Raw genomic sequence first — 26,016 nt, 5'->3', positions numbered from 1 at the left:
TAACAGGTTGTATAGGCTAAAACGATTAGATATTAATTAAAATTTGGAAAATTTAATTATGAAAAGAGTTTGACATTCCGTGGGACTTCAATTGGAAAGTGAGGTGAATTCGGTCAAATTAGCTTTCAACTGCAAGCGATCGTAGTTTTGGTTTTTAACCAAGTCAAACGGCATGGGCAACGGATGCTCCAAATGCTGCCAGTGCAATGAGCACAAACAAATCAACGGCACTCTCTCCTCCGCCTCGTCGGTCTACAGGAAAAGGTGATCTATTAACCTGCTTATTTTTATAAGGATTAAAGTCACTTTACAAAGCTCAGGCTGATTTAGATGCTTACTTCTAGGCTGACCCTAATCCTCTTGTGATTTTTAGGACCCGAGGCGATGTTCCCATCGAGAACTCTGACCGCTTTCGCATCACGGCCACCAGCAATGCCGTTCAGTTGGCCGTGGAGCATGTGCAGCGGGAGGATGCCGGCCACTACACGCTGTTCGCCCGGACGAAGAGCCAGGATGTGGTGCGCAGGCACGTGGAGCTCATCGTGGAGGACAGATCCACGGGCGATGATCCGCCGGTGTTCCTGCGCCGCCTGCTCGACCTTTCTGTAAAAGTGGGCACCCGGACACGCCTCCTAACCGAAATACGCAGTTCCACAGATCTTAAGGTAGGCCAAAGTTTCAGGAGAGGGTATTCACCTGGCCATGAATATTTAAATAATACAAAGAAATCCTTAAATAGCTTATAATTTATGGTATTTTTCATAGGAATAGTTATACAAAATATAACTTAACATTATTAGATTTCCCCATCTTATGATAGTTTTGTCGTCATTTGTTACTTTTTATTATTTTTAATAAAACTAAATGTACTATTTAATCTAGCTAACCTGGTACAGAAACGACCGCAGGGTGTGTGCGAATGACCGCATCACGGAGGTCAATGAGGGCACCTTTCACTATCTGGAGGTCAGTCCCGTGACGCTGGATGACGGTGGTCAGTGGATGCTCATGGCGGAGAACTTTGGTGGACGCAACTCCTGCTTGGGAACGCTGAACGTCTTGGTGCCGAAGGCCTACAAAACCCCAGAGTTCGTGGAGGAGCTGCGTGCCGTGCTGACGGAGCAGGGAACCGTATCGCTGGAGTGCAAGGTGGTGGGCGTGCCCACGCCCCATTTGCGCTGGTTCAAGGACTCCAAGGAGATCAAGGCGGGCGACATCTTTGCCCTGACCGCCAACGCTGATGACCCCACCTCACTGGGCACCTACACCTGCGAGGCACGCAACTGCATGGGCGTCACCTACTCCAGCTCCAAGGTGCATGTGGTGGGACGCGGGAGTCGCGAGGGATCCCTGAAGCCGGCGGACAGGTGAGGAAAGATAGTTGTTTAACTTAGCTTGTATCTTTTTACTACTGAAAGTACTTACTTTCACCCATTTGGTTTAATTTTGAGGTATATGACGTCGGTTTTTTAAAGTTTTTTGCCTTTCTTTACTTTTGTTTTATATGTTAATTTAACGTATTTACAAGTTACAGTACTAATAATAATACCTTATATTGGTACAGTCAAAAAACAACTAGTATAAAATTTCTATTCGCGTTCTTATTCTTCCAATACTTTGTATAGATATAACCATAACATATAGTAATTATTAAGTTATTTACCTAATATTTGTGTAGCCAAAGAACAAATAATATAGAATACCTACTCGCGTTCATGTTCTTCCAATACTTTGTATACATATAAGACATAAGATATTGTATCTATGAAATTAATTACAAATTACAATAATCAAAACTATATTAAAACACATTTTTAAATTTGTTAAGATCTTATTAGGGGTTTCCCATGTATTTTACTGATGTTTTTATCTTTTCGCAGCGTGGCGAGCAATGCGCCACCTCCGATATTCACGAACGAACTGCGGGACATGAGCCTCCTCATCGGGGATACCATCATTCTCGGCTGTCAAGGTGAGCACTCGGAGTGTAGTACGTAGCTCTGGTATATCGGAACCAGAGAAGATCTCCTGTTGGCACCGGGCCAACGTGGTTTGTTTATCTTCTCTCGGTCACTCGGACGCGCTGGCAAATTCGCACCAATTCTCGCCGGCGCTTGTTGTTTTTAGATCGTGCTCTAGAAACTTGAACTCGATCGCACGGTCGGAATGCCTCGAATGTTGAGGTGGGTCATCAGCATTTGCGGCAAGTGGCGAGCAAAACAAAACCGCTAATTGCCCGCCAGAGAGAAGAGAAGACCCGATATGCGAAGAGCACATATATTGTTTACCCGATCTCACCGATCTTTCCTCTCCTCCTCCCCCATTCCCGCAGTGGTGGTACCGCCCTGGCCCAAAAGCGTCTGCTGGTACAATGCGAACGGACGGGTGGAGACCGCCGAGCGCTACAAACTAATCGAGGACGGACTGGGCGTCTACATGATCGAGGTGAAGCCCTCGGAGTCCTGCGATGGTGGCGAATGGAAGTGCGTGGTGACCAGCTTCGATGGCAGTGTGGGCATTACATCGTGTAGCGTTGCCATGGATAGTGAGTGAACTGGAATTGGAATCCCCTGAAGCAGAACAGTACTAATCCGAGTTTTTATTGCAGTCCCCAGGAACTACCGCAAGCCCAGGTTCATGGAGAGTCTGCGCGCCGTTCTCACCGAGGAGGGCCTGGTCTCCTTTGAGTGCAAGGTGGTGGGCTTTCCCACGCCAGTGCTCAAGTGGTTCAAGGACGGCCACGAACTGAAGCCGGGCGATGTCTACCAGCTGACGGGCACCAACTCATTGGGCACCTACTGCTGCATCGCCCGCAACTGCATGGGCGAGACCAGTAGCACTGCCGTCCTCACCGTGGAGGACATCCAGAACCAACTCACCGACGAGGAGCGTCTCGTCTTCACCCAGCAAAACCAAAACCAAGCGCCAAAGTTTCTCACTGGACTTAAGAGCACCGATGCCAAGATCAACGAACCCTTCCAGTTCAAGGTGGTGGTGAAGGCCACTCCGGATCCGATACTTTCCTGGTTCCGTGACGAGCTGCCCATTGATCCGAACGAACGATATAATCATTACCGGGGCGAAAACGAGGACTGGCTGTTGGACATCAAGTCCGTGGAGTTTGTCGATCAGGCGGAGTGGAAATGCGTGGCCGTAAATGATTTTGGCACCAGCATTACCTCCTGCTTTCTAAAGCTTCAGATTCCTCGGCACTACAAGAAGCCCCGCTTCCTGGAGTGCCTCCGAGCGGTGTTGACCGAGGAGGGAGCCGTGAATCTGGAGTGCAAGGTCATCGGAGTGCCCCAACCCGCTCTCAAATGGTACAAGGATGGCGTGGAGCTGAAACCGGGCGATATCCATCGCATTATTTCTGGACAGGATGGGACCTGCTGCCTGGGCACCTACACCTGCGAGGCACGGAACTGCATGGGTGTCGTCGCCAGCTCGGCATCGCTTTTGGGCTTCGAGGATGCCCAAAAGAGCCAGCAGCAGAAGAGCGAGCAGCTGCACGAGAACGAGCTGCAGAGGAACTACTCCCTGTCCACCATCCAGGAGGAGCGCACCTCCCAGCTGTATGAGACCCCTGTCGGTGACATAACCATCGATGACAAGGGCGACGTGTCCTTCTCCTTTGACGGCAAGGAGGTCTCGGTTTCACTCTACGAGACCCCCGATCTCACCGAAGAGGAGGCCCTCAAAATTGTGGAAATGTATGCCGATCAAATCTCGGAGCATGTGACGGAGCACAATATAGTGGAACTGCCACCGCTGCGTTTCGTCAAGGAGACCTCACAGTCGGGAAAACTTTTGATGGAAGCCGTGGTCATTGACATTTCACCCGAATATTTCACAGTCGAAGATGATATGCGAACTGAAGCCGATATGGATGACATTTCCATAAACGAGATCACGGTGCATGGATCTTCAGGAAGGGAAGACAAAGTCGACAAGGAGACTCAGCAATACGTTCAGGAGTCCTTTGACAAAATGGAGGAGGAGCTATCGCTCTCAGCTCCGATTCGAAAGCGGAAGAAGTCCAAGCCCACAGAGACGGATGAATTCTTCAGCCTATCCAAAGCCTCGGCTTCTGGCAGCCAGGGCGAGGAGGAGACATCCGATTTGCAAACCTTTGCCAGTGCCCAGATGTCCGCATCCCAAAAGGGCGCTTCTGGAGCTCAAACCAGTCCGGAGAAGGACAAAGATTCAGCGGCACCGCCGAAACGGAAGAAGTCCAAGAAACCCACGGACAGTGATTCCTCCAAGACCACTGAGGATGAAGCTCGTTTACAGGACATTTCAGGTGCCGTGGGAGATGGACTCCTGGTCACACCCTCCTCCCATGCCAAGGCCGTCACCGACGAGAATGAGATAAATAAAAATTTGATTGCACTCGTTCCGCTGGCGAAACTGCTCAAGGTAATTGAGAATCACTTGGCAGCTGTCGAGAACGAGGTGATGGAACAGTCCACCATGATGATGACACCATCGGCTGCAGATCAGAGCATAGCCATCATTCGCAACATCATAGATCCCATCAAGCAAATCGAATCGAAGCTTCGAGTCTATTCCGGCGAGACTCAAATCGACGCCCTTATCCAATCCATGGACGAGGATATTCGACGGCTGCACATGGGCCTGCAGGTCATCGAAAAGTGTGTGGAGATTGACGAGACTGGAGCAACGCTTATCCAGCGCACCAGTGTCTGCATTATTGACAGCGTGGCCGACCAAATGAAACGTGCACTGGAAGAGCTGAAGATCGTAAGCAGGAAGTTTGAGTCGGAGTGTCTACGGGCACAAATCGAATTAACTGCCGACGACATCCAACAGGGATTAGAGATCACGCAGGGCACTATTAAATCACAGGCCCTTCTGCAAGAGGCCCAGGAACTGGAGGCAGCTAAGCACTTCTCCGAAGCCGTGGAGAAAATGCAAGAAGTCCCCGATTCCATATCTTTTGCAACCATATCGGAGGCCAATCTTCCTAGCGAAGCAAGCGCTTTGAAAGAGATTTGCCAACCAGTGGCGAAGATTCAGGAAGCCCTGGAACGCGTCGAAATGGAGCTCTCGTTGGAGGAGTCAGAGGAGCAGATATATAAGAAAGTACACCAGAAAGTACTCGAGAGCATTGTGGAGCCCATTAAGAAGCTTCAAAGCACGCTGCAGGCAATCGAGGATAAGACAGAATCCCTGGCCGGGTCCGAGTCAATGGAGCAGAAAATCAACATGGCCATTCTGGATATTGTCACCCCACCCCTCTTTGAGCTTAACAAGGGCCTTGAGGTAATCCTTAACGAAAAATCAGACAGTGTGGAGGGAGGAATGCTGACTGTTAGCACTGTGGAATCGATGGTTCCACCTCTGCAGGAGATTCAAAATGGCTTGGCGCAACTGGGGCAAGATTTGGAAAGTGGTCAGGCCACCATGCCTCAGGAGGAGCATCGATCTGAGCCGGCACTGGATGTGGCTGACACCCAGAAACTTTTGCAATCATTCGCCCAGGCTGTTTTGCATTTTGAGACGAACATCGAGAGGATCTCTCCCCGACTCTCCTCCAACGTTAAGATTCGATTGCTAAACCTAAAGGACGAACTATCAGCTTTAATAAGCACAATTCTTGAAAGAGACATAACCGGACATCATGTAGAGCTGCTGGATAGACTGAAGCGGCCCGTCGACGAGCTGAACTACTGCATTCGACAGACAGAGGTCAAGAATATGACCGGTTCCCTGGCGGACCTGATTGAACCCCTGAGCATGTTGCAGGAAAACACTCAAAAAGGTCATGGCCGTTTGCTCACAGCTCGGGAACCCGATCAGCAAGCTCTCCAGACCCTGGACAACATACGCAGCATCATTCGCAACGTGGTCATAGACATTGAGGAGCACGAATTTAAGATTCTGCAGCAGGAGATTCAGCAGGATGAGGAGCAAGCCTCGCAGCAACACGATAAATCATTTAGTGCCTTGCGGAAGGTGCTAGAAACAAAGGTGTCTCTGGAGGAGGCAGTGGGCAACATTGAAACGCTGCAGGAAGCCCTAAATAAAATAAGTGAAAGCCCAAAGGCGTCTGAGAGAGTGAAAACCTCCTCCAATGAAGCTCAAGTGTACCTACTTCGTATCCTGCAGATTGCCAAGGGATTGGCTACATTCAGCGAGGCAGAGACAACGCTCGATGTCAACGAGGCCAACACAACCAGAATTCTCTTCGAGTGTGGCAAAAGTTTTGCTGACTTGGCTAAAGCTCTGGACAGTCCCGATTCTTTGACTGAAAACGAATTTATAAATGCCCTGAATCAGTTTGGTGATATTGTTGGCCAGCAAAAGCAATCGATGGATGAGAAGCTTTCTATTGCCAGTCCCCTCTCCAGTCTGATTCATGTGCTCGAAAATCTGAAGCCTTTGAAAGCTTCTATGGAGGATTTATCCACCTTGGACGATGTATCAGTGCTTAAGTCAGCCGCAGAGTCTTTGCCAACTGAACCGGAGGCGGAACCCTTAAGTGCCGAGAAACCCTCGCCCTTTGCTGTCTTACTATCGGACTTGAACCAAGGAATTACTTCGGTTCTTTCACACTGTGAAGACCCTGACGTGGTCTCCTTGTCGGGAACAGGTGCCCAGCATGTCCAGGAAGCTCTTGTCAAGATGCAAGAACTGCAAAACAGCTTGGCATTGGTTCAGGAAACTAACGTGGTGGAAGCAGCTCATCCCTTATCAGAGGCAAGTCAACAGGGCACTTTTGCTGAGGCCCTCTGCAGTTTGGAGCGATGTGTTCTCCAGGTGGAGGAGTGCATGGCCCACAGTGGCGTTGAAAGTCTTACTGATCTTGAATTGTCCAAACTTAAAGCCTTGGCCACTCCATTGCGTGATGTTCGGCAGTACTGCGAACAGATTGATGTACAGCTTCTGGAAAATGTCGCTGATATATCTACGCAGGGGGATATATCCGACTTAAAGAGCAGTGGTCATCAGCAAACCGTTTCAGATCATATCCACGAAGTAGCTGTTGTGGAAGAAGAGCCGAAAGTGGAGGTTTTCGACATACAACAGGGTGTCGCTAGTGGCATCAAGCAACTAGAGGCTTGTCTAGAAGTCACCCAGACAGATGCCAACAAAGAGCTCCAGCAAGTTGGCAAAATAATGGAGCAACTAAAGTCGGATCTAGAGAATATTCAGACGGCTCTGGTCACGGATACCGTTCAGCAGGAAACAGTTCTGGCTCAGGCGGAAATAGCCCGCACCATGTTTAGATTGAAGGAATCCTTGGTACACACATATGAATCTGGCCTTGTGGATTCATTGGAAAACGTGGAGAGTGCCTTTGAAGACATATTGCTTTCGTTGCCAATACTAGAGACTCAGTTAGCAGAGGAAATGTTTGGCAAAATCGAAAAAGCCTTCGGCAACTTTGTGGCCTATTGTGAGCGACTAGAAGCTGTGGATCATCAACAACTTAAATCTCTCACGAATCCTATTGAAAACCTTGTTCGTTCCATTGGAGCTGTCGCCACTCAAGCCACTGTCGATGTCGATAAATCCTCAGCAGTCGTTGTTCAACTACAGACCAGTCTGATGGCAGCTTTTCGAAGTCTAAATGAAGTTAGCGAGCAGGTCGGTAACGAGGTGTTGGGAGGACTTCTTAAAACCCAAAGTAGCTTAGTGACTGTCTTCGATTTTATTGAGAACAATGACAACACAATACGAGTTATAGAACTTCTGCAGGAAATTGATTCCATTACATCGGAACTAAAGGCATTATCTGAAATTCCTGTGGAGCCTACGGTGCCGATTGACATTAGCGTAATTATTGAAAACGTTTTGTCTGGAAAAGCTTTCCTTACCGAAATCGAGGAGGGACTTCAAGCTAATAGTCCTCAGTGTATTCTTTTGCTCGATGAAAACACTGAAGATATCGCTCAACTAGAAGCAACACTCGTCCAAATTGAGAAAGAAATCCTATCTCAACCGCAACTCACTCAGATTACCGCTAAGCAATTTACTCTCATAGATACACTGCAGCTCCAGATAAGTATTCTACAGGAAAAGTTAAAAAAGCTGAATGTATTTCTTTCTGAACTTCAAAGTCAATCGGACGTATCGTCGCCTGAATCGGCTTTGGATACTGACTTAGATCACAAAGAGGGATCAGGGAGCCAGGAGGACATTGAACCAGAAGCTAAACGACCCAAGCTTTTGGAAATTGAGCAACAACTAGATTCTGACACTTCTGTTATCACTCAAGAAGTACCTCCAGAAACTACAGAAGATAGCAAGAAATCAAAGGAAAAGGAATCGGAAACTCAAAAGGAAAATCAGTTGAAAGGAAAGTCAGTTGTTGACCAAAAGCTAGAGGATAGTTTAAAATCCCATTTGGAGCAGACTGAACTGACATTGGAAAAGGCAAAGATAGATAAGATGGAAAATCCATCTGAGCTTTTGCCTCAAGGTGCATCTCCAGAATGTATTTTAGAAGCTTTAACGGAGAAGTTATCCGAATCCCTTAACAATAGTGCAAATAGTGAAGCAATAAAATCTATTATTACAGAAGGCCAAGATATTCTTGATAATATAAATGATATCGACAAAGTTTCAAAATCAATATTCAAATTAAGGGAGCATATAGTTCACACTTATGATGGTAAACCCCCAGAGGAACAGACAGACAAAGATCTTGCTGAAGAAATTATTGAATCACTTTTCGATGCCTGCCCAGAAGCTACTGAGCTAATAATTCAAAACTATATTAAAGAAATTAAAACCAACGTTATTTTAACAAAGGCTGCTATTCAACTTATAGACGATAGCAACATGTTCATAAAGCCATCACTACTAGTTCCAAAATTGGTTAATTTGGAAAGAATTTCAGAAAAGACTCAACTGGAACAACATTTTGATAAGTCATCTGAAAAAATGATTAGTCTACAGCAGAATTTGATGGACATTTTTATTATACTTGATGATCTTTTAGATGAAAAGACGGAAAAAATAAATCCTAAGATAGAAGAAATAAAGAAAATATTGCTAAGTGAATATGACTATATCGAGAAAAAACAGGGTCAGCTAAATACGGCTGTAATTCATGGAAAAATACAAATTATTACTCAAAAAATTCTTACCATTTGTGAGGACTTTAAAGATCTTATAGAAAAACAAAACCAAAACAAGGATGAAGCACTTGAAATAAAAATAGCAGAAGAAAAGGAGCAAGACGTGGTAGACCATTCAGTAACAGAACAGAAGTCTGAGATCAGCGTTACTGCAAATAAACCAGAAAGCGCAAAAGTTTTGGAGAAGCACATCCTGGATGAAACGCAGTTGGAAATTGAGGTTCAAAAGCAAGCTGACAAGGACTTCGAACAGGAGTCCCAAAAACCAGAAGTAACTGAGGTTGTTGCGGAGAAGGTATCCGAAGAAAAGATTGAAGAGCCCAAAAAGACTGAAGTAAAGGATACCGACACTAAATCAAAGAAGGCCAAGGCTTTGGAGAAGCATGACCAGGAAGAAAAGCAACTGGAAGTTGAAGCTCAAACACATGCTGTTACAGATATCGAACAGAATTCCCAGAAACCAGAAAAAAGTGAAGTCTTTGAGGAAAAGATATCCGATGAAAAAATCGCAGATCCCAAACAGGATGAAATAAAGGATACTGAAACTAAATCAGAGAAGGTCGAAGCTGTGGATAAGCAAATTCTAGCAGAACAGCATTTGGATGTTGCTACTCAAAAGCATGATGAAAAAGATGCCGAACAGAAACCAGAAGCATCTGAGGTCGTTTCATTTGAAGCTCAAAAGCAAGCAGACAACGATTTCGAACAGAAATCCCAAAAACCAGAAGTATCTGAGGTCGTTGCGGAGAAGACATCCGAAGAAAAGATCGAAGATCCCAAAAAGGCTGAAATAAAGGATACTGAAATTACATCAGAGAAGGCAGAAGATTTGGATACGCAAGTTCTAGCCGAACAGCATAAGGATGTTGAGACTCAAAAGCAAGCTGACAAAGATGTCGAACAAAAGCACCAGAAACCAGAAACATGTGAGGTCATTTCGGAGAAAATATCAGAAGAAAATGTTGAAGTACCCAAAAAGGATGAAATAATGGAAACTGAAACACAATCAGAGAAGGCTGAAGTTTTTGAGAAGCAAATCCTAGAAAAAAAACAATTGGAAGTTGAGGCTCAAAAGCAAGCTGACAAGCCAGAAGTAACTGAGGTCGATTCGGTGAAGATATCAGAAGAAAATGTCGAAGAACCCAAAAAGCCTGAAATAAAGGAAACTGAAACAAAATCACAGAAGGCAGAAGCCTTAGAGATACGACTCCTAGAAGAAAAGCAATTGGAAGTTGTGGCTCAAAAACAAGCTGACAAAGATGTTGAACTGAAATCCCAGAAACCAGAAGTAACTGAGGACGTTGCGGAAAAGATATCCGAAAAAATGGTCGAAGATCCCAAAAAGCCTGAACTAGAGGATACAGACACTAAATCAGAGAAGGCCAAGGCTTTGGAGAAGCATGACCAGGAAGAAAAGCAACTAGAAGCTCAAACACAAACTGTCACAGATATCGAACAGTATTCCCAGAAACCAGAAGAAATTAAGGTGGTTGCGACAAATATATCCCCAGAAAAGATTCAAGATTCCAAAAAGCCTGAACTAACGGAAACTAAATCAGAGAAGGCCAAGGCTTTGGAGATGCAAATCCTAGAAGAAAAGCAACTGGAAGTTGAGACTCAAAAGCCGGCTGACAGAGATGTCGAACAGAAATCCCAAAAACCAGAAGTAAGTGAAGTCGTTGTGGAAAAGATATCCGAAGAAAAGATCGAAGATGCCAAAAAGACTGAAATTAAGGATACTGAAACTAAATCAGAGAAGGTCGAAGCTGTGGATGAGCAAATTTTAGCAGAACATCATTTGGATGTTGTTACTCAAAAGCATGTAGAAAAAGATGGCGAACAGAAACCAAAAGCATCTGAGGTCGTTTCGGAGAAGATATCAGAAGAAAATATCGAAGAGCCCAAAAAGCCTGAAATAAAGGAAACTCAAACAAAATCGCAGAAGGCTGAAGCTTTGGAAAAACAACTCCTAGAAGAAAAGCAATTGGAAGTTGAGCCTCAAAAACAAGCTGACAAAGATGTTGTACAGAAATCCCAAAAACCAGAAGTAAGTGAGGTCGTTCCGGAGAAGACATCCGAGGAAAAGATCGAAGATCCCAAAAAGGCTGAACTAAAGGATACTGAAATTATATCAGAGAAGGCCGAAGATTTGGATAAGCAACTTCTAGCAGAACAAATTCAGCAGGTCGTTGCCGAGAAAATATCTGAAGAAAATATCGAAGAATCGAAAAAGCCTGAAATTAAGGAAACTGAAGCAAAATCACAGAAGGCGGAAGCTTTGGAGAAGAAAATCCTAGAGGAAAAGCAATTGGAAGTTGAGGCTCAAAAACAAGCTAACAAAAATGTCGAACAGAAATCCCAAAAACCAGAAGTATCTGAGGTCGTTGTGGAGAAGATATCGCAAGAGAAGATAGACGAACCAAAGAAACCTGAAATAAAGGATACAGAAAACAAAGCAGAGAAGGCCAAGGCTTTGGAGAAGCAAATCCTGGAAGAAAGACAAATGGAAGTTGAGGCTCAAACACAAGCTAAAGCAGATTTCGAACAGGAATCCCAGATACCAGAAGTAACTGAGGTCGTTGCGGAGAAAATATCAGAAGAAAATATCGAAGAACCCAAAAAGCCTGAAATAAAGGAAACTGAAACAAAATCACAAAAGGCTGAAGCTTTGGAAAAACGACTCCTAGAGGAAAAGCAATTGGAAGTTGAGGCTCAAAAACAAGCTGACAAAGATGTTGAACAGAAATCCCAGAAACCAGAAGTATCTGAGGTCGTTGCGGAGAAGATATTCCAAGAAAAGATTGAAGAGCCCAAAAAGCCTGAAATAAAGGATACAGACACTAAATCAGTGACGGCCAAGGTTTTGGAGAAACAAATCTTGGAGGATAAGCAAATGGAAGTTGAAGCTCAAAAGCAAGCAGACAAAGATTTCGAACAGAAATCCCAAAAACCAGAAGTATCTGAGGTCGTTGCGGAGAAGGTATCGCAAGAGAAGATAGACGAATCGAAGAAACCTGAAAAGAAGGATACAGAAAATAAAACAGAGAAGGCCAAAGCTTTGGAGAAGCAAGTACTGGAAGGAAATCAATTGGAAGTTGAGGCTCAAAGACAAGCTGACACTGATGTTGAACAGAAATCCCAGAAAACAGAATTAACTGAGGTCGATGCAGAGAAGATTTCCGAAATAAAGATTGAAGATCACAAAAAGCCTGAAATAAAGGGTACAGATACGAAAGCAGAGAACGCTAAGGCATTGGAGAAGCAAGTCCTGGAAGAAAAGAAAGCGAATTCACAAGAAGAAGTACTGAAGACTTTGAACGACAGATTTATGGAACTATCACTGGAAGTGAGCTTTAGTAACAATGATATTTTGGCAGAATGTCAATATACTATCAGTAACCTTGAAGATATCAACGCAGTTGCCAAATTGATGTTTAAAATAAGAGAGCACATAGTTCGCGTTTATTCTGGAACAAACGCCGCAGATCAAAAATGTAAAGAACTTTTTGAATCATTTATTGAATCGCTGTGCGATGCCTGCCCTGAAGCAGCTGAGCAAGTTATACACAATTATCTCAAAGAAATTAAAACTAACGTGATTCTAACAAAAGCAGCAATTCAACTTATCGACGACTGCAATATGTTCACCAAGCCATCATTATTAATCCCAAAACTTGTAAATCTGGAGAGAGTTTCCATGAAAATTCAATCCGAAACACATGTTGATAAATCATCTGAAAAAATGATTAGTTTGCAACAGAGCTTAATGGATATTTTCGTTATCCTCGATGACTTGTTAGACGAAAAGACGGAAATATTGAAACCAAAAATAGAACAAATTAAAACAGTATTGCTTAACGACTATGACTATGTTGAAAAGAAAGAAGGTCAACTACATACCGCCGTAATTAATGGAAAAATTAAAATTGTAACGCAAAATATTCTGACTGTTATTGAAGACTTAAAAGAACTGACAGACAAACAAAGTCTGAAGTCAACCGAAGAGCTAAATCAGGGTGAAGAGGGCCAAAAAGAGATTGCTGCTGGAGAAGAAGATCAAAAGGTTCTAACCGATCAGATATCCGAAGAAAAGGTGGAAGAAAGCCAGAAAACCGAGGTTAAGGACTCTGAAGCTAAGTCTAAGAAAGCAAAGGTCTCGGAGAAAATACCAATCGAAGAAGAAAAGCTGGAAGACAAGAAACAAAAACAGGCTGAGATCGCTCCTGCCAAGAAAGCTCAAAAGGCAGAGGTTTCCGAGGTTGTTGCTGAAAAGATATCCGAAGAGAAGGTAGATGAAAGCCAGAAGTCCGAAGTTAAGGACTCTGACGCTAAACCTGAGAAAGCAAAGGCCTCGGAGAAGAAACCAATCGAAGAAGAAAAACTGGATGACAAGAAACAAAAACAGGCTGAGATCGCTCCTCCCAAGAAAACTCAAAAGGCAGAGGTTTCCGATGCTGTTGCACAAAAGATATCTGAAGAAAAGGTAGAGGAAAGCCAAAAGACCGAAGTAAAAGAGTCTGAAGTTAAATCTGAGAAAGCAAAGGCCTCGGACAAGAAACGAATCGAAGAAGAAAAACTGGAAGACAAGAACCAAAAACAGGCTGAGACTGCTGCTGTCAAGAAAGCTCAAAAGGCAGAGGTTTCCGAGGTTGTTGCAAAAAAGATATCCGAAGAAAAGGTGGAAGAAAGCCAAAAGACCGAGGTTAAGGACTCTGAAGCTAAATCTAAGAAAGCAAAGGCCTCGGAGAAGATTCCAATCGAAGAAGAAAAACTGGAAGACAAGAAACAAAAACAGGCTGAGATAGGTGTTGACAAGAAAGCTCAAAAGGCAAAGGTTTCCGAGGTTGTTGCAGAAAAGATATCCGAAGAAAAGGTGGAAGAAAGCCAAAAGACCGACGTTAAGGACTCTGAAGCTAAATCTAAGAAAGCAAAGGCCTCGGAGAAGATTCCAATCGAAGAACAAAAACTGGAAGACAAGAACCAAAAACAGGCAGAGATAGGTGTTGACAAGAAAGCTCAAAAGGCAGAAGTTTCCGAGATTGTTGCTGAAAAGATATCCGAAGAAATGGTGGAAGAAAGCCAAAAGACCGAGGTTAAGGACTCTAAAGCTAGATCTATGAAAGCAAAGGCCTCGGAGAAGATACCAATCGAAGAAGAAAAGCTGGAAGACAAGAACCAAAAACAGGCAGAGATAGGTGTTGACAAGAAAGCTCAAAAGGCAGAAGTTTCCGATGTTGTTGCACAAAGGATATCCGAAGAAAAGGTTGAAGAAAGCCAGAAAACCGAGGTTAAGGACTCTGAAGCTAAGTCTAAGAAAGCAAAGGCCTCGGAGAAAATACCAATCGAAGAAGAAAAGCTGGAAGACAAGAACCAAAAACAGGCTGAGACCGCTGCTGTCAAGAAAGCTCAAAAGGCAGAGGTTTCCGAGGTTGTTGCAGAAAAGATATCCGAAGAAAAGGTGGAAGAAAGCCAAAAGACCGAGGTTAAGGACTCTGAAGCTAAATCTAAGAAAGCAAAGGCCTCGGAGAAGATTCCAATCGAAGAAGAAAAACTGGAAGACAAGAACCAAAAACAGGCTGAGATAGGTGTTGACAAGAAAGCTCAAAAGGCAGAGGTTTCCGAGGTAGTTGCCAAAAAGATATCCGAAGAAAAGGTGGAAGAAAGCCAAAAGACCGAGGTTAAGGACTCTGAAGCTAAATCTAAGAAAGCAAAGTCCTCGGAGAAGATTCCAATCGAAGAACAAAAACTGGAAGACAAGAACCAAAAACAGGCAGAGATAGGTGTTGAAAAGAAAGCTCAAAAGGCAGAAGTTTCCGAGATTGTTGCTGAAAAGATATCCGAAGAAATGGTGGAAGAAAGCCAAAAGACCGAGGTTAAGGACTCTAAAGCTAGATCTATAAAAGCAAAGGCCTCGGAGAAGATACCAATCGAAGAAGAAAAGCTGGAAGACAAGAACCAAAAACAGGCAGAGATAGGTGTTGACAAGAAAGCTCAAAAGGCAGAAGTTTCCGATGTTGTTGCACAAAAGATATCCGAAGAAAAGGTTGAAGAAAGCCAGAAAACCGAGGTTAAGGACTCTGAAGCTAAGTCTAAGAAAGCAAAGGCCTCGGAGAAAATACCAATCGAAGAAGAAAAGCTGGAAGACAAGAACCAAAAACAGGCTGAGACCGCTGCTGTCAAGAAAGCTCAAAAGGCAGAGGTTTCCGAGGTTGTTGCAGAAAAGATATCCGAAGAAAAGGTGGAAGAAAGCCAAAAGACCGAGGTTAAGGACTCTGAAGCTAAATCTAAGAAAGCAAAGGCCTCGGAGAAGATTCCAATCGAAGAAGAAAAACTGGAAGACAAGAACCAAAAACAGGCTGAGATAGGTGTTGACAAGAAAGCTCAAAAGGCAGAGGTTTCCGAGATAGTTGCCGAAAAGATATCCGAAGAAAAGGTGGAAGAAAGCCAAAAGACCGAGGCTAAGGACTCTGAAGCTAAATCTAAGAAAGCAAAGACCTCGGAGAAGATTCCAATCGAAGAACAAAAACTGGAAGACAAGAACCAAAAACAGGCAGAGATAGGTGTTGACAAGAAAGCTCAAATGGCAGAAGTTTCCGAGATTGTTGCTGAAAAGATATCCGAAGAAAAGGTGGAAGAAAGCCAGAAAACCGAGGTTAAGGACTCTGAAGCTAAGTCTAAGAAAGCAAAGGTCTCGGAGAAAATACCAATCGAAGAAGAAAAGCTGGAAGACAAGAACCAAAAACAGGCTGAAATAGGTGGTGACAAGAAAGCTCAAAAGGCAGAGGTTTCCGAGGTTGTTGCAGAAAAGATATCCGAAGAAAAGGTGGAAGAAAGCCAAAAAACCGAGGTTAAGGACTCTAAAGCTAAATCTAAGAAAGCAAAGGCCTCGGAGAAGATGCCAATCCAAGATGAAAAACTGGAAGACAAGAACCAAAAACATGCTGAAATCGCTTCTGACAAGAAAGCGCAAAAGGCAGAGGTTTCCGAGGTTGTTGCAGAAAATATATCCGAAGAAAAGGTGGAAGAAAGCCAGAAGTCCGAAGTTAAGGACACTGGCGCTAAATCTGAGAAATCAAAGGCCTCGGAGAAGAAAGCAATCAAAGAAGAACTGGAAGACAAGAAACAACAACAGGCTGAGATCGCTGCTGACAAGAAAGCTCAAAAGGGAGAGGTTTCAGAGGATATTGCAGAAAAGATGTCTGAAAAGAAGGTAGACGAAAGACAACAGCCCGAAGTTAAAGACTCTAAAGATAAAACTAAAAAAGCAAAGGCCTCGGAGAAGAAACCAGTCAAAGATGAGAAACTGGAGGGCAAGAACCAAAAACAGGCTGATATCGGTGCTGACAAGAAAGCTCAAAAGGCAGAGGTTTCCGAGGTTGTGGCAGAAAAGATATCCGAAGAGAATGTGGAAGAAAGACAAAAGACCGATGTTAAGGACTCTAAAGACAAAATTAAGAAAGCAGAGGCCTTGGAGAAGAAAGTACTCGAAGAAAAAAAACTGGAAGACAAGAACCAAAAACAGACTGAGATTGCTGCAGATGAAAAGGACAATAAAATATTTGACGTCAATGATGTTAAAGTTGATGCTGAGAGGACGGCGGCCTTGGATGACGAATTAGTTATTCCGAAACGAAAGCCGTACGATGCTGAAGATACTGCCGACTCCAGCAGCTTGCAAACGTACAAGTCAATGGGTTCTGAGTACAAGGATAGAAAGGAGTCCCGAAGTGCCAAGCGGAAGCCAACTGTGGACATCCAACTGACCAACCGAAACACGGCGTCTGGCAGCGACCTCAAGTTGACTTGTGGGCTGTCAGGTCACGACATGAATGTGCAGTGGTTCAAGGAGAATTGTCCCATCGAGAATGGTGCCAAGTACAGGAGGACATTGAACGACGGACTGTCGTGCCTTGAAATTAAATCGGTCGAACTTACTGACTCTGGCATTTACCGCTGCATAGCGTCCAATCAAAATGGAGAAGTCGAAACTAGCTGTCTTGTGACTATATACGAAGCACCTTCAAGTAAATTTGGCACTCCGCCAATATTTACACGCAACATTCGAGGTAAGTGCCGATTGTGCCCACTCTACCTAGTGATCCAATGCCCGAATTTCAAACTTAATTAGTGCTTAATTGCGAATGCAGATATTTCTTTCGTTTCGCATTATGCACCTTGCATTTACTTGTACGTAGTTGTATGTAGCATAGTCTTAGTATATAGGAAGCTAGTTTGTAAGGCTAGAATAAATCGCGAACTTTATGATATGTCGGGCGAATTTACTTCTTGACTAACAAATCGTTTCGCACTTTCGGTTCGCAAATATGGCAAGTGCTCAGAGATTAAGGTAAACGAGGCACTTTATCATCGCATTTAAATAGATTCCCCTTTAAATAGCTCATTTAATTCAAATGGCAGCCGTGCTCTCACTTATATAACTTCGTTTACTGCCTGAATTCAATAAAAAAGTGCCTGGTATTTAAATAGAATCGCATTTTGGCAATCAATGTTGCATGCGTGTGTTTGTGCGACGTCGGCAGCGAACAAAACAGAATTCGTAAAATTGTTCTTAGCATAACAATCAATTGGGGACTAAGATCGATCCGATCCGATCGATTCGAGAAGGAATGTGTTTTCGAAATTTTCACCACGTTCGGTGACAGTCGTGAATCTTCTTTTGCATCGAACGGACGTCTTACGTCCCAAAAATCTCGATCGAACCGTTGCGGGCTATATATATTGATTTAGAAAGTCATACATATACGACTCGGACGGATATCAATTTTTTCGGTTTTCATTTACGAGTTTTATCCTTATCCAAAAACCGAAAGAGGCCGTACGAAAACGATCCGAAATGGGAGAAACGGAGAACGGGGATATCGAGCCACGGGCTTCGGCCGAACCGGAGGCGGCATCTGCCCAGGATACCCTGCAGGTGCCGACGCAAAAGAAGCGCAAGCTTAAGTCCCCAACTCCTGGAAGCCTCCGTGGCCGCAGTGCCACGCCCATCCATGGAAGGAGTCAGACCCCCTTTACCCTCTACATGACGCGACGCAGTGCAACGCCTTCGACATGGCGCAGCATTACTCCGTTCCTGAAACGCGAGGAAAAGGAGAAGACCCCCTTCGAACTGGGTAGGGACATCAAGAGCCAGACCACCTGCAATATCGCCGTATTCGATCGCGCCCTCGTTATGGATATTTCCGAGCCGTTGGACGTGCAAAAGCCCGTGCGTTACATAACGTCCGATTTGTCGGTGATCGATCGCGCTGCCGTAATGGATGTGTCCAACGTTGAGGTTATCTACGTTGTGGAGGAGTATGAGGAGGTCGAGGAGGAGGAGATCATTGAGGAGGTTAAGCCGAAGAAGAAGGAAAAGAAGGCCAGAAAGCCGCGCGTCCAGCGCAAGTCGATCGACAAGGACATGAGTCCTTCCGGTGCCGAGGATGGCGAGGATCTGGGCGACTTTGGCGCTGACGATAGGGAGGACAGTGCCGACTTCGACGATGGCGATGAGCCTGTTAAGAAAGGCAAGAAGAAGGCCCCGCCCAAGAAGAAGGACAAGAAAGAGAAGTCGCCCAGTCCGAAATTGACCTTGAAACTGGAGATCGGCGGCGGCCAGAAGGCCAGCAAGAAGATGTTCGAGCAGCAGCAGGCCAAGCCGCCGCCGAAGAAGAGCAAGATGGTGCTCCAGATGGAGGAGCAGGCGAAGGCAGCGGCCAAGGCCGCCGAGGAGGCGGCTGCGAGGGCCAAGCCCAAGGGCGAGACCTTCGAGGAGCGCCAGAAGCGCCTCCAAGCAGAAAAGGAGGAGCAGGACCGTCTGGAGGCCGAACAGCGGGCTCAGGAGGAGGCTGAGGCGGAGGAGGAGGAGGAGGAACCATCCGCCCTGGGCGAGGAGGGTGAGGAGGGCACCGAAGCCGGATACGGCGACGAGGACCAGGACCAAGAATATAACGAGGAAGACATCGAGGAACGCGAGCCCGAAGAGGAGGAGGAGGAGGTGGTCGACCCGAAGAAGAAGAAAGAGAAGCGCCGCGGCAGCGACTCCTCCGACGACTTCGTCCGCCCCGATCCTCACGAGGAAGAGCGCTGGCAGCGTATCGCCGCCGTCGAGGGCGAGGAGTTCATGCAGCAGATGCGCAAATACAGCCAGGCCAAGCGGGTCAGCGAGAAGGAGCGCGACGCCGACTGGCAGCGCCGCAGGGAACAGGCCCGTAATCCCAAGTTTATCAACTTCCTGTCCGATCGAGCCGTCGAGGCCGGACAAAGTGTGCGCCTGGCCTGCGCCGTGGACGGACCGGAGCTATCTGCCAAATGGTTCCACAACCGCAAGCAGCTGGAGCGCGACGGATGCCACCGCATCATTAATAACAACAACATTCTGGTGCTGGAGGTGCTCAACACCACCATCCTGGACTCTGGGGAATACTCGTGCGTGATCTCGAACCAGAACGACGAGACGTCTTCGTCTTGCATTGTGACCGTCTATGAAATATTCAAGGACGAACCCAAACCCCCTTCCATTCAGTACATCAAAGGTATTTGTCGGTCCTTGGGATAACTTGGCACTCCTAAGATCTTCTAATTGCCCATTTCAGAGTACTACCATCTGCGTGACGACGAGCTGACCATCGAGTGCCACGTCCACGGCTACCCCCGACCGGTGATAACCTGGTGGCGCGGCGCCTTCCAGGTGAAGCCTAGCTACAAGTTCACCATGCTGGAGGAGGCGCACGGTGTGTGCAAGCTGCTGATCTACAAGCCGGGCAACAAGGATGGAGGCATCTACACCATGAAGGCCTTCAACTCCAGCGGTGAGGTGCAGATCAACCACACGGTGGAGGTGGCCCGCAACCTGCACTACCATGTGCCCGGCATCTTCCACGCCCGCGATAAGATCCAGCTAGACAGCTTGAAGCAGGCCAAGAAGGCCATGGATGAGGCTCTCAAGTCGAAGGCAGACTCCGACCTGAGAAGGGCGGAGGCGGAGGAGGAGCAGCAGCGCCTGCATCCGGCAAGGGCCACTCCGGAGAAGCTGGTGCCTGCCAAGCAGAAGTTGGCATTTGCCACCCAGCTGCGCGATCGCATGGCGCTTGAGGGTTCCACCGTTAAGTTCGTAGCCACGGTGATTGGACCCTCTCCCAATACCCGCTGGATGAAGGACGACAAGTGGGTGGTGGTGGGCGGCAACATCAAGAACCTGTCCGAGGAGGGCAAGGCCATCATCGAGATTAGCAACGTGACCGGCGCCGACTCCGGTGTCTACAAGTGCGTGGCCAAAAACGATCTCAGTGAGATCGAGACCTCCTGCTACTTCAAGGTGTACGCGGCACAGGCGGATGGTGACGAGTCGGAACCCATTTTCGCCCTTCCCCTGCGAGGTATTCCAATCCCCCGTTCTGTGTGTGGTGTGCTCTGTGGCCAACTGTTGTCGGTTACACGATCTCATGTCCATGTGTGTCCGTCGTGTGTCGATGTTCTTTTGCGATTGAGGTCGATCGCGTACGAAAATAGCCAAATTGATTGATTGACTTTGTTCTCAGATGTGTACCATGCCTCGCAGAACGATCTGATTCTCGACACGAAGGTGCGCGGCAACCCCCGCCCAGAGATCTCGTGGACCAAGGACCAGATACCCGTGGTGATCGACGATCGGGTGGTGCAGATCGAGCACTTGGACGGCATCTGCGAGCTGATTATCAACAAGCCGACGATCAATGACAACGGCATCTATGTCTGCACCGCCAAGAGCAAACTGGGCACTCAGTCGACCACCCACACGGTCGTTGTCGACACCACTCACACGTCGCGTCGGTCAAGCATCCTGTCCGCCATTGCCATGCAGGAAGGAGGCGAGTCAGCCGAGGGGGGCAAGGCCAAGGGCAAGAAGAAGAAGAAGGACGACGAGCCGGAGGCCGCCGGAGAAGGTGGTTACGAGCGTCGCAGCCGGATGCCGGATCCTTCGCCCAAGCAGATGCTGTACTTCACGGTCAACCTATCCAATCGGTATGTGGCCGAGGGCTCCAAGGTCAAGTTGCAGGCCGTTATTGGCGGACCCGAGCCGATGATCAAGTGGCAGAAGGATGACCAGAATGTCACCTATGGACCCAACATTCGCAACATGAACCGCGACTGCTTGGCGGTGCTAGAGTTTGTCAATGCCCAAGTGGAGGACTCGGGCACCTACTCCATTATTGCCCAGAATGAGTCGTGCAAGATCACCACCTCCGCCATGCTGCATGTCTACCAGGCCAAGGTCAACACGGATGTGCAACCCGTCTTCATTCGCTCTCTGAAAGGTAAGGTATTGGATGTCGGATGAGTGTGTTCGATCGATCGGATCGAACAGTCTATATTTAGCAATCGACATGTATGATTGTGCAATGCCATTGATCGCATTCCTTATGCAATGGCTTTCTTTTTCGGGATGAGTCCTTATGTAACCCATCTCGGTGTTTCTCTCTCAGAAACCTATCACCTGAACACCAACGAGCTGATCCTGGAGACGGCTGTGAGGGGTCAACCTACCCCCGAGGTCCAGTGGTTCAAGGACAGCATCGAGATCCAGAGCGGCGGTCGCTACCAGCTTATCGAGCACCAGGACGGCACCCGTGAGCTCATCATCGATCGGCCGGACAGCAAGGACTCCGGAAAGTATGTGCTCAAGGCGGAGAGTCGCGCCGGCAAGATGGAGATCTCGCACTACGTGCTCTTCGAGGGTCAGGCCCATCACATCTCGGACAACATCCACGGTGTGTTCCATGCGGACAAGAGCCTTCTGCGTCCCAAGGAGGTGGAGAAACCGGTGGAGAAGAAGCCTGCTCCTGCGCCTGCTGCCGCCGAGCCGGAATCCGAGGCTGAGGATGGCAAGACCAAAAAGCGTGGCCGCAAGGAGGAGGATGACTCCTCGGCCTACGCAACCGATTACGCCTCCGATACCGCCAGCTTGTCAAGCAAGCGTCGCGAAAAGAACATCGCGATCCACTTCAGCACTTCGATGAGAGATCGCGTGGTGGCCGAGGGATCCAAGGTGAAGATTTCCTGCTTCCTTGAGGCCAAGGAGCCCCAAGTCAAGTGGTTCAAGGACGGCGAGCAGATCCAGAACTCGCCGAAGATCAGGGGCAGGTACAGCGAAGGCCTGTGCCTTCTGGAGATCACGAGCGCCACCGCCGAGGACAATGGCGAGTACAAGTGCTGGGGTCGTGACGAGACCGGTGAGGCATCCACCTCGTGCCGTCTGGAGGTGTACGAGGATCCGGGCACAGGTGACGTGCCACCCACCTTTACGCGCAACATCAAGGACACGATGCACGGCAAGATCAACGAGCTGCAGCTGGACGTACATGTGCGCGGCCTGCCAACTCCCTCGGTCACGTGGGTAAAGGATGGCGTCAAGGTGGAGAACAGCGACAAGTACCAGCAGGTGGACCACGATGACGGCACCTGCGAGCTGTTCATCAGCCATCCGAAGGCCTCGGACAGCGGCAAGTATGTGTGCCAGGCGGAGAATCGCGAGGGCAAGACGGAGATTGTCCACATGATCACTGTGGAGCCGCGAGTCAGGGCTCCTCGCATCTCGCCGCCCAGGGAGGGCAGACCTCCACGTCCGACCGGTGATGAGGAGGCAGCTCCAGCCGGAGAAGAAGGCGCCGAAGGTGAAGGCGGCGAGGGTGGTGAGGGTGGCGAGAAGCGCCGCAGGAAGCCCAAGCCGGATGAGGAGGAGCAAACCAGCTCCAGACGTGAGGTCCCACCGCCGCCGGATCTAAGGAAGCGCCTGTACTTCAGGAACTTCCTCTCCAACCGAACGGTGAAATCGGGCAGCAACGTGAAGTGGATGGTGAATATAGATGGACCTGAGCCGACGGCCAAGTGGTTCTTTGGTGACCAACCGATAGCCTTCGGACCGAGGAGCAAGATGTCCATGCAGGACGGTATCGCCTGGTTGAACCTCGTCGGAGTCACTGAAGAGGATGCCGGAGAATACACTTTGCGGGTCAGGGGTAGTGAAAACGAAATCGTGAGCACTTGCAATTTGTTTGTGTACAGCACGGCCAAGCCGGAAGTTATTTCGCCCACCTTTGTAGTGGGTATCAAAGGTAGGACGCTCTATGTATGTGGGTTTCTCCCAACTGAGTGCGTTCAGGTGATTGTCTGTGTATCTATGAATCTATGTATCTTTATTTGTAGCCCTAGGTATTCTTTAAGAAAACTAACATCCTACTGCACCACTTCCTTCGCCTTTTGTAGTACTTTGTCTTATGTGTCTTGGGTCTTGTCTCTTTATCTCCGTCCATGTTCCAGATGCATATCATTCCCAGGGCAACCAGCTCACTTTGGAGTGCAAGGTGTCGGGTAGTCCCAAGCCCCACATTTACTGGCAGAGGGATAATACCCTGCTGCCCATTGAGGGCACCAAGTACCTGTATGCAGAGCAGAGCGACGGAGTGAAACTCCTGACCATCACCAACTTTGGCAGCAACGATTCCGGTCTGTACACTTGCTATGCGGAGAGCGAGAATGGGCAGATGAAGATCAGCAAGTTCGTCCAGGCCTCCGACTACGTTAGAGAGCGAACTGCCGAAAAGAAACCGATTGACAAGGTCATCCAGGAGATTAAGCGGGAGGAATCCTCACCTGCCTCGGCCAATGACAATGCTGCAGCCAAGGCCAAGGCTCGGGAGGCTAAGCTGCGACTGAATCTGGAGACCAGCTTGAAGGCCATGACCATCGGCAGTGGTAACAAGGCGCAGCTCATCTGCTATGTGACCGGCATCATAGAGGACGTCCACTGGCTGAGGAACGATGAGCGTGTGACCAAAGATGCCCGCCACAAGATCTACAACATAAACGGAGCCATCAGTCTGGAGATTTACGATGCCCGAGTCGAGGACAGTGGCCACTACAGATGCGTGGTTAAGAATAGTCGACAGACTGTGGAGAGTGCTGGCCAGCTAAGTGTGCTGGATCAGTCTACTGGAAACTTGCCGCAGAGCTTCTCCAGTGGTATAATAGGTAACTATACATAGATCATTATTGAAAATTTCAGCTGATTGTGTTTTTTCTTTTAGAATCCTACGATGCCCAGCGAAATGAGATAGTGCTAAGTTGTCAGGTGAATGGAAGGCCCAATGTCAGTTGGATGCGCGATGACCACTCTATATGCAATAACCGGTACAGGGCAATCGAAGAGCCCGGCGGTGTAAGGAAGCTGATTATTCGCAATCCCATATCTTCGGATTGTGGAATCTTCGCCTGCTATGCCGAGCACGAGGATCGCATCGACTCGACTAGCACCACCATTAAGGCGGCCGATCTAAAGCGCCTTATTAACGTTAGCCAGGAGGAGATTCCCAGTATTAGCGATCATGATAGCTCTCACTGGTCACGAAGTCAGTCGCACTTGAGTTCCGGAAGCCAAGTGAACGGCAATGGAGAGCTTCATCGAGCCGGAGATCGGGTCCTACGCAGCGTGGGCAAGGCGAAGCCGCTGTTCCACACCCTACTGCATGATCGCACTGTTTCGGAGGGGGCCAATCTTCGACTGCTGTGCGCCGTGTCGGGAGACGAGAACACCAACATCGAGTGGCTGAAGAACCACAAACCCCTGCCCAGGGATAATCGCTATCAGACGCTCTACATGAACGGGGAGGCTTCGTTGGAGATCTTTGCTGCGGTGGCCGATGACAGTGGCAACTACACCTGTTGTGCCACCAACGACTTTGGCGAAAGTTTAACACATGCGCAGCTTCGTGTGTACAAGCATTTCAAGGAGGCCACATTGCCAAGTACTTTTACGCAGCCAATCCGAGGTATTACCCGTCTGGAAAGAGCTACGGATTTCATCTTCGCCTTTGTACATCTTTGATGTTCTAACCGCTTCTGTTAATCCACCTGTTTTTAAAAGCACAGAAACCCTCTAACAGTTATCTTCCCTTTGCAGACACATATTCTCTCAACGAGAATGAGTTGGTTCTGGATTGCCGCGTGCGTGGCCAGCCGCGTCCCGATATCCAGTGGGTCAAGGGAACCGAACCCATCGAAAGCAACGAGAAGTACAAGCTGAGCGACCAGGCCGATGGCTACGCCAAGCTGACCATTTTGAATCCCACGGAAAAGGATTCGGGCGTTTATTGGTGCGTGGCCCGCAACGAGGGAGCCGAGAACAAGATCTCCCACCAGGTGGACTTCAAGGGCCGCCAGCACTACTCGCTGCAGAAGACGCACGGCTTCTTCCACCGCGACCCCAACAAGCCGCACTTCCTGCTGCCCTTGGGCAACCAAACGGTCTGCAACGGCGGCACCGTGGCCATTTCGGCCGAGTTCATGCAGACCAGCACACCCATCGAGGTGAAGTGGCTCCGCGATCGCCGGGTGGTGGATGGACCCAATGTGAAGGCCTTGACCGACAAAGGCGTCTACACGTTGACCATCATGAATGCCGGTCCCGAGGTTGAGGGCACCTATACCTGCCGCGCCTCCAACGCTTTCGGTCGCATCGAGTCCAATGTCAACGTCGACGTTGCCGTGGGAGCTGAGAAGGATGAGCGTCCTCCGTTGTTCCTGTCGCGACCAGACACCGAAATGAAGATCGCCGTGGGCGATCCCTTCTCGCTGTCGTTCCGCATTGCCGGCGATCCGAAACCGAAGCGTAAGCTGGACTCTCTTCCCCCTGATGTGGAGCAACTTCTAATATGGATTCTTTATTTTGCAGTCACCTTCATGAAGGGCACGAAGGACATTACCCAGTCGGATCGGGTCAGCAAAGAGGTGTCCGACGACTACACAAGATTCTCTGTGCAACAAGCCCAGATCTCCGATTCTGGCACTTACTTCGTGGTGGCCCGCAACAACTTTGGCACTGACAGGATATTCGTCACTGTGACGGTACATATCTATATCTGTGTCGGGA

At 47.7% G+C, this 26,016-nt stretch overlaps 1 protein-coding gene across 15 annotated transcripts in view; it reads left to right on the top strand.

Moving 5' to 3' along the window:
- The window catches only part of Strn-Mlck (Stretchin-Mlck), a 46,873-nt gene that overhangs the window by 5,299 nt on the left and 15,558 nt on the right, over positions 1-26,016 (top strand). For 10 of the 15 annotated variants that reach the window (XR_011603696.1, XM_070994727.1, XM_070994726.1 and 7 more), the window contains exons 3-12: positions 374-665; positions 883-1,367; positions 1,881-1,972; positions 2,333-2,545; positions 2,609-14,331; positions 14,527-17,173; positions 23,409-24,119; positions 24,176-24,916; positions 25,048-25,755; positions 25,819-25,991. Coding sequence is in view for 13 of the 15 variants with exons in the window: in XM_070994727.1 (XP_070850828.1) it covers positions 374-665; positions 883-1,367; positions 1,881-1,972; positions 2,333-2,545; positions 2,609-14,331; positions 14,527-17,173; positions 23,409-24,119; positions 24,176-24,916; positions 25,048-25,755; positions 25,819-25,991 (17,785 nt within the window). In the remaining 2 variants the exon portion in view is untranslated. Of the gene's footprint in view, positions 1-105; positions 265-373; positions 666-882; positions 1,368-1,880; positions 1,973-2,332; positions 2,546-2,608; positions 14,332-14,526; positions 17,174-17,728; positions 19,646-19,705; positions 20,489-20,650; positions 21,407-21,574; positions 23,204-23,408; positions 24,120-24,175; positions 24,917-25,047; positions 25,756-25,818; positions 25,992-26,016 lie in introns of those variants that run through there. The other 5 variants (XM_070994724.1, XM_070994731.1, XM_070994722.1 and 2 more) reach the window with 5 other exon arrangements.

This window comes from Drosophila suzukii, chromosome 2R (assembly GCF_043229965.1).
Source record: "Drosophila suzukii chromosome 2R, CBGP_Dsuzu_IsoJpt1.0, whole genome shotgun sequence".
Classification (NCBI taxonomy): Eukaryota; Metazoa; Arthropoda; class Insecta; order Diptera; family Drosophilidae; genus Drosophila; species Drosophila suzukii.
The sequence above is the reverse complement of the archived record's forward strand: the minus strand, read 5'-3'. Positions and strand labels throughout refer to the sequence as shown.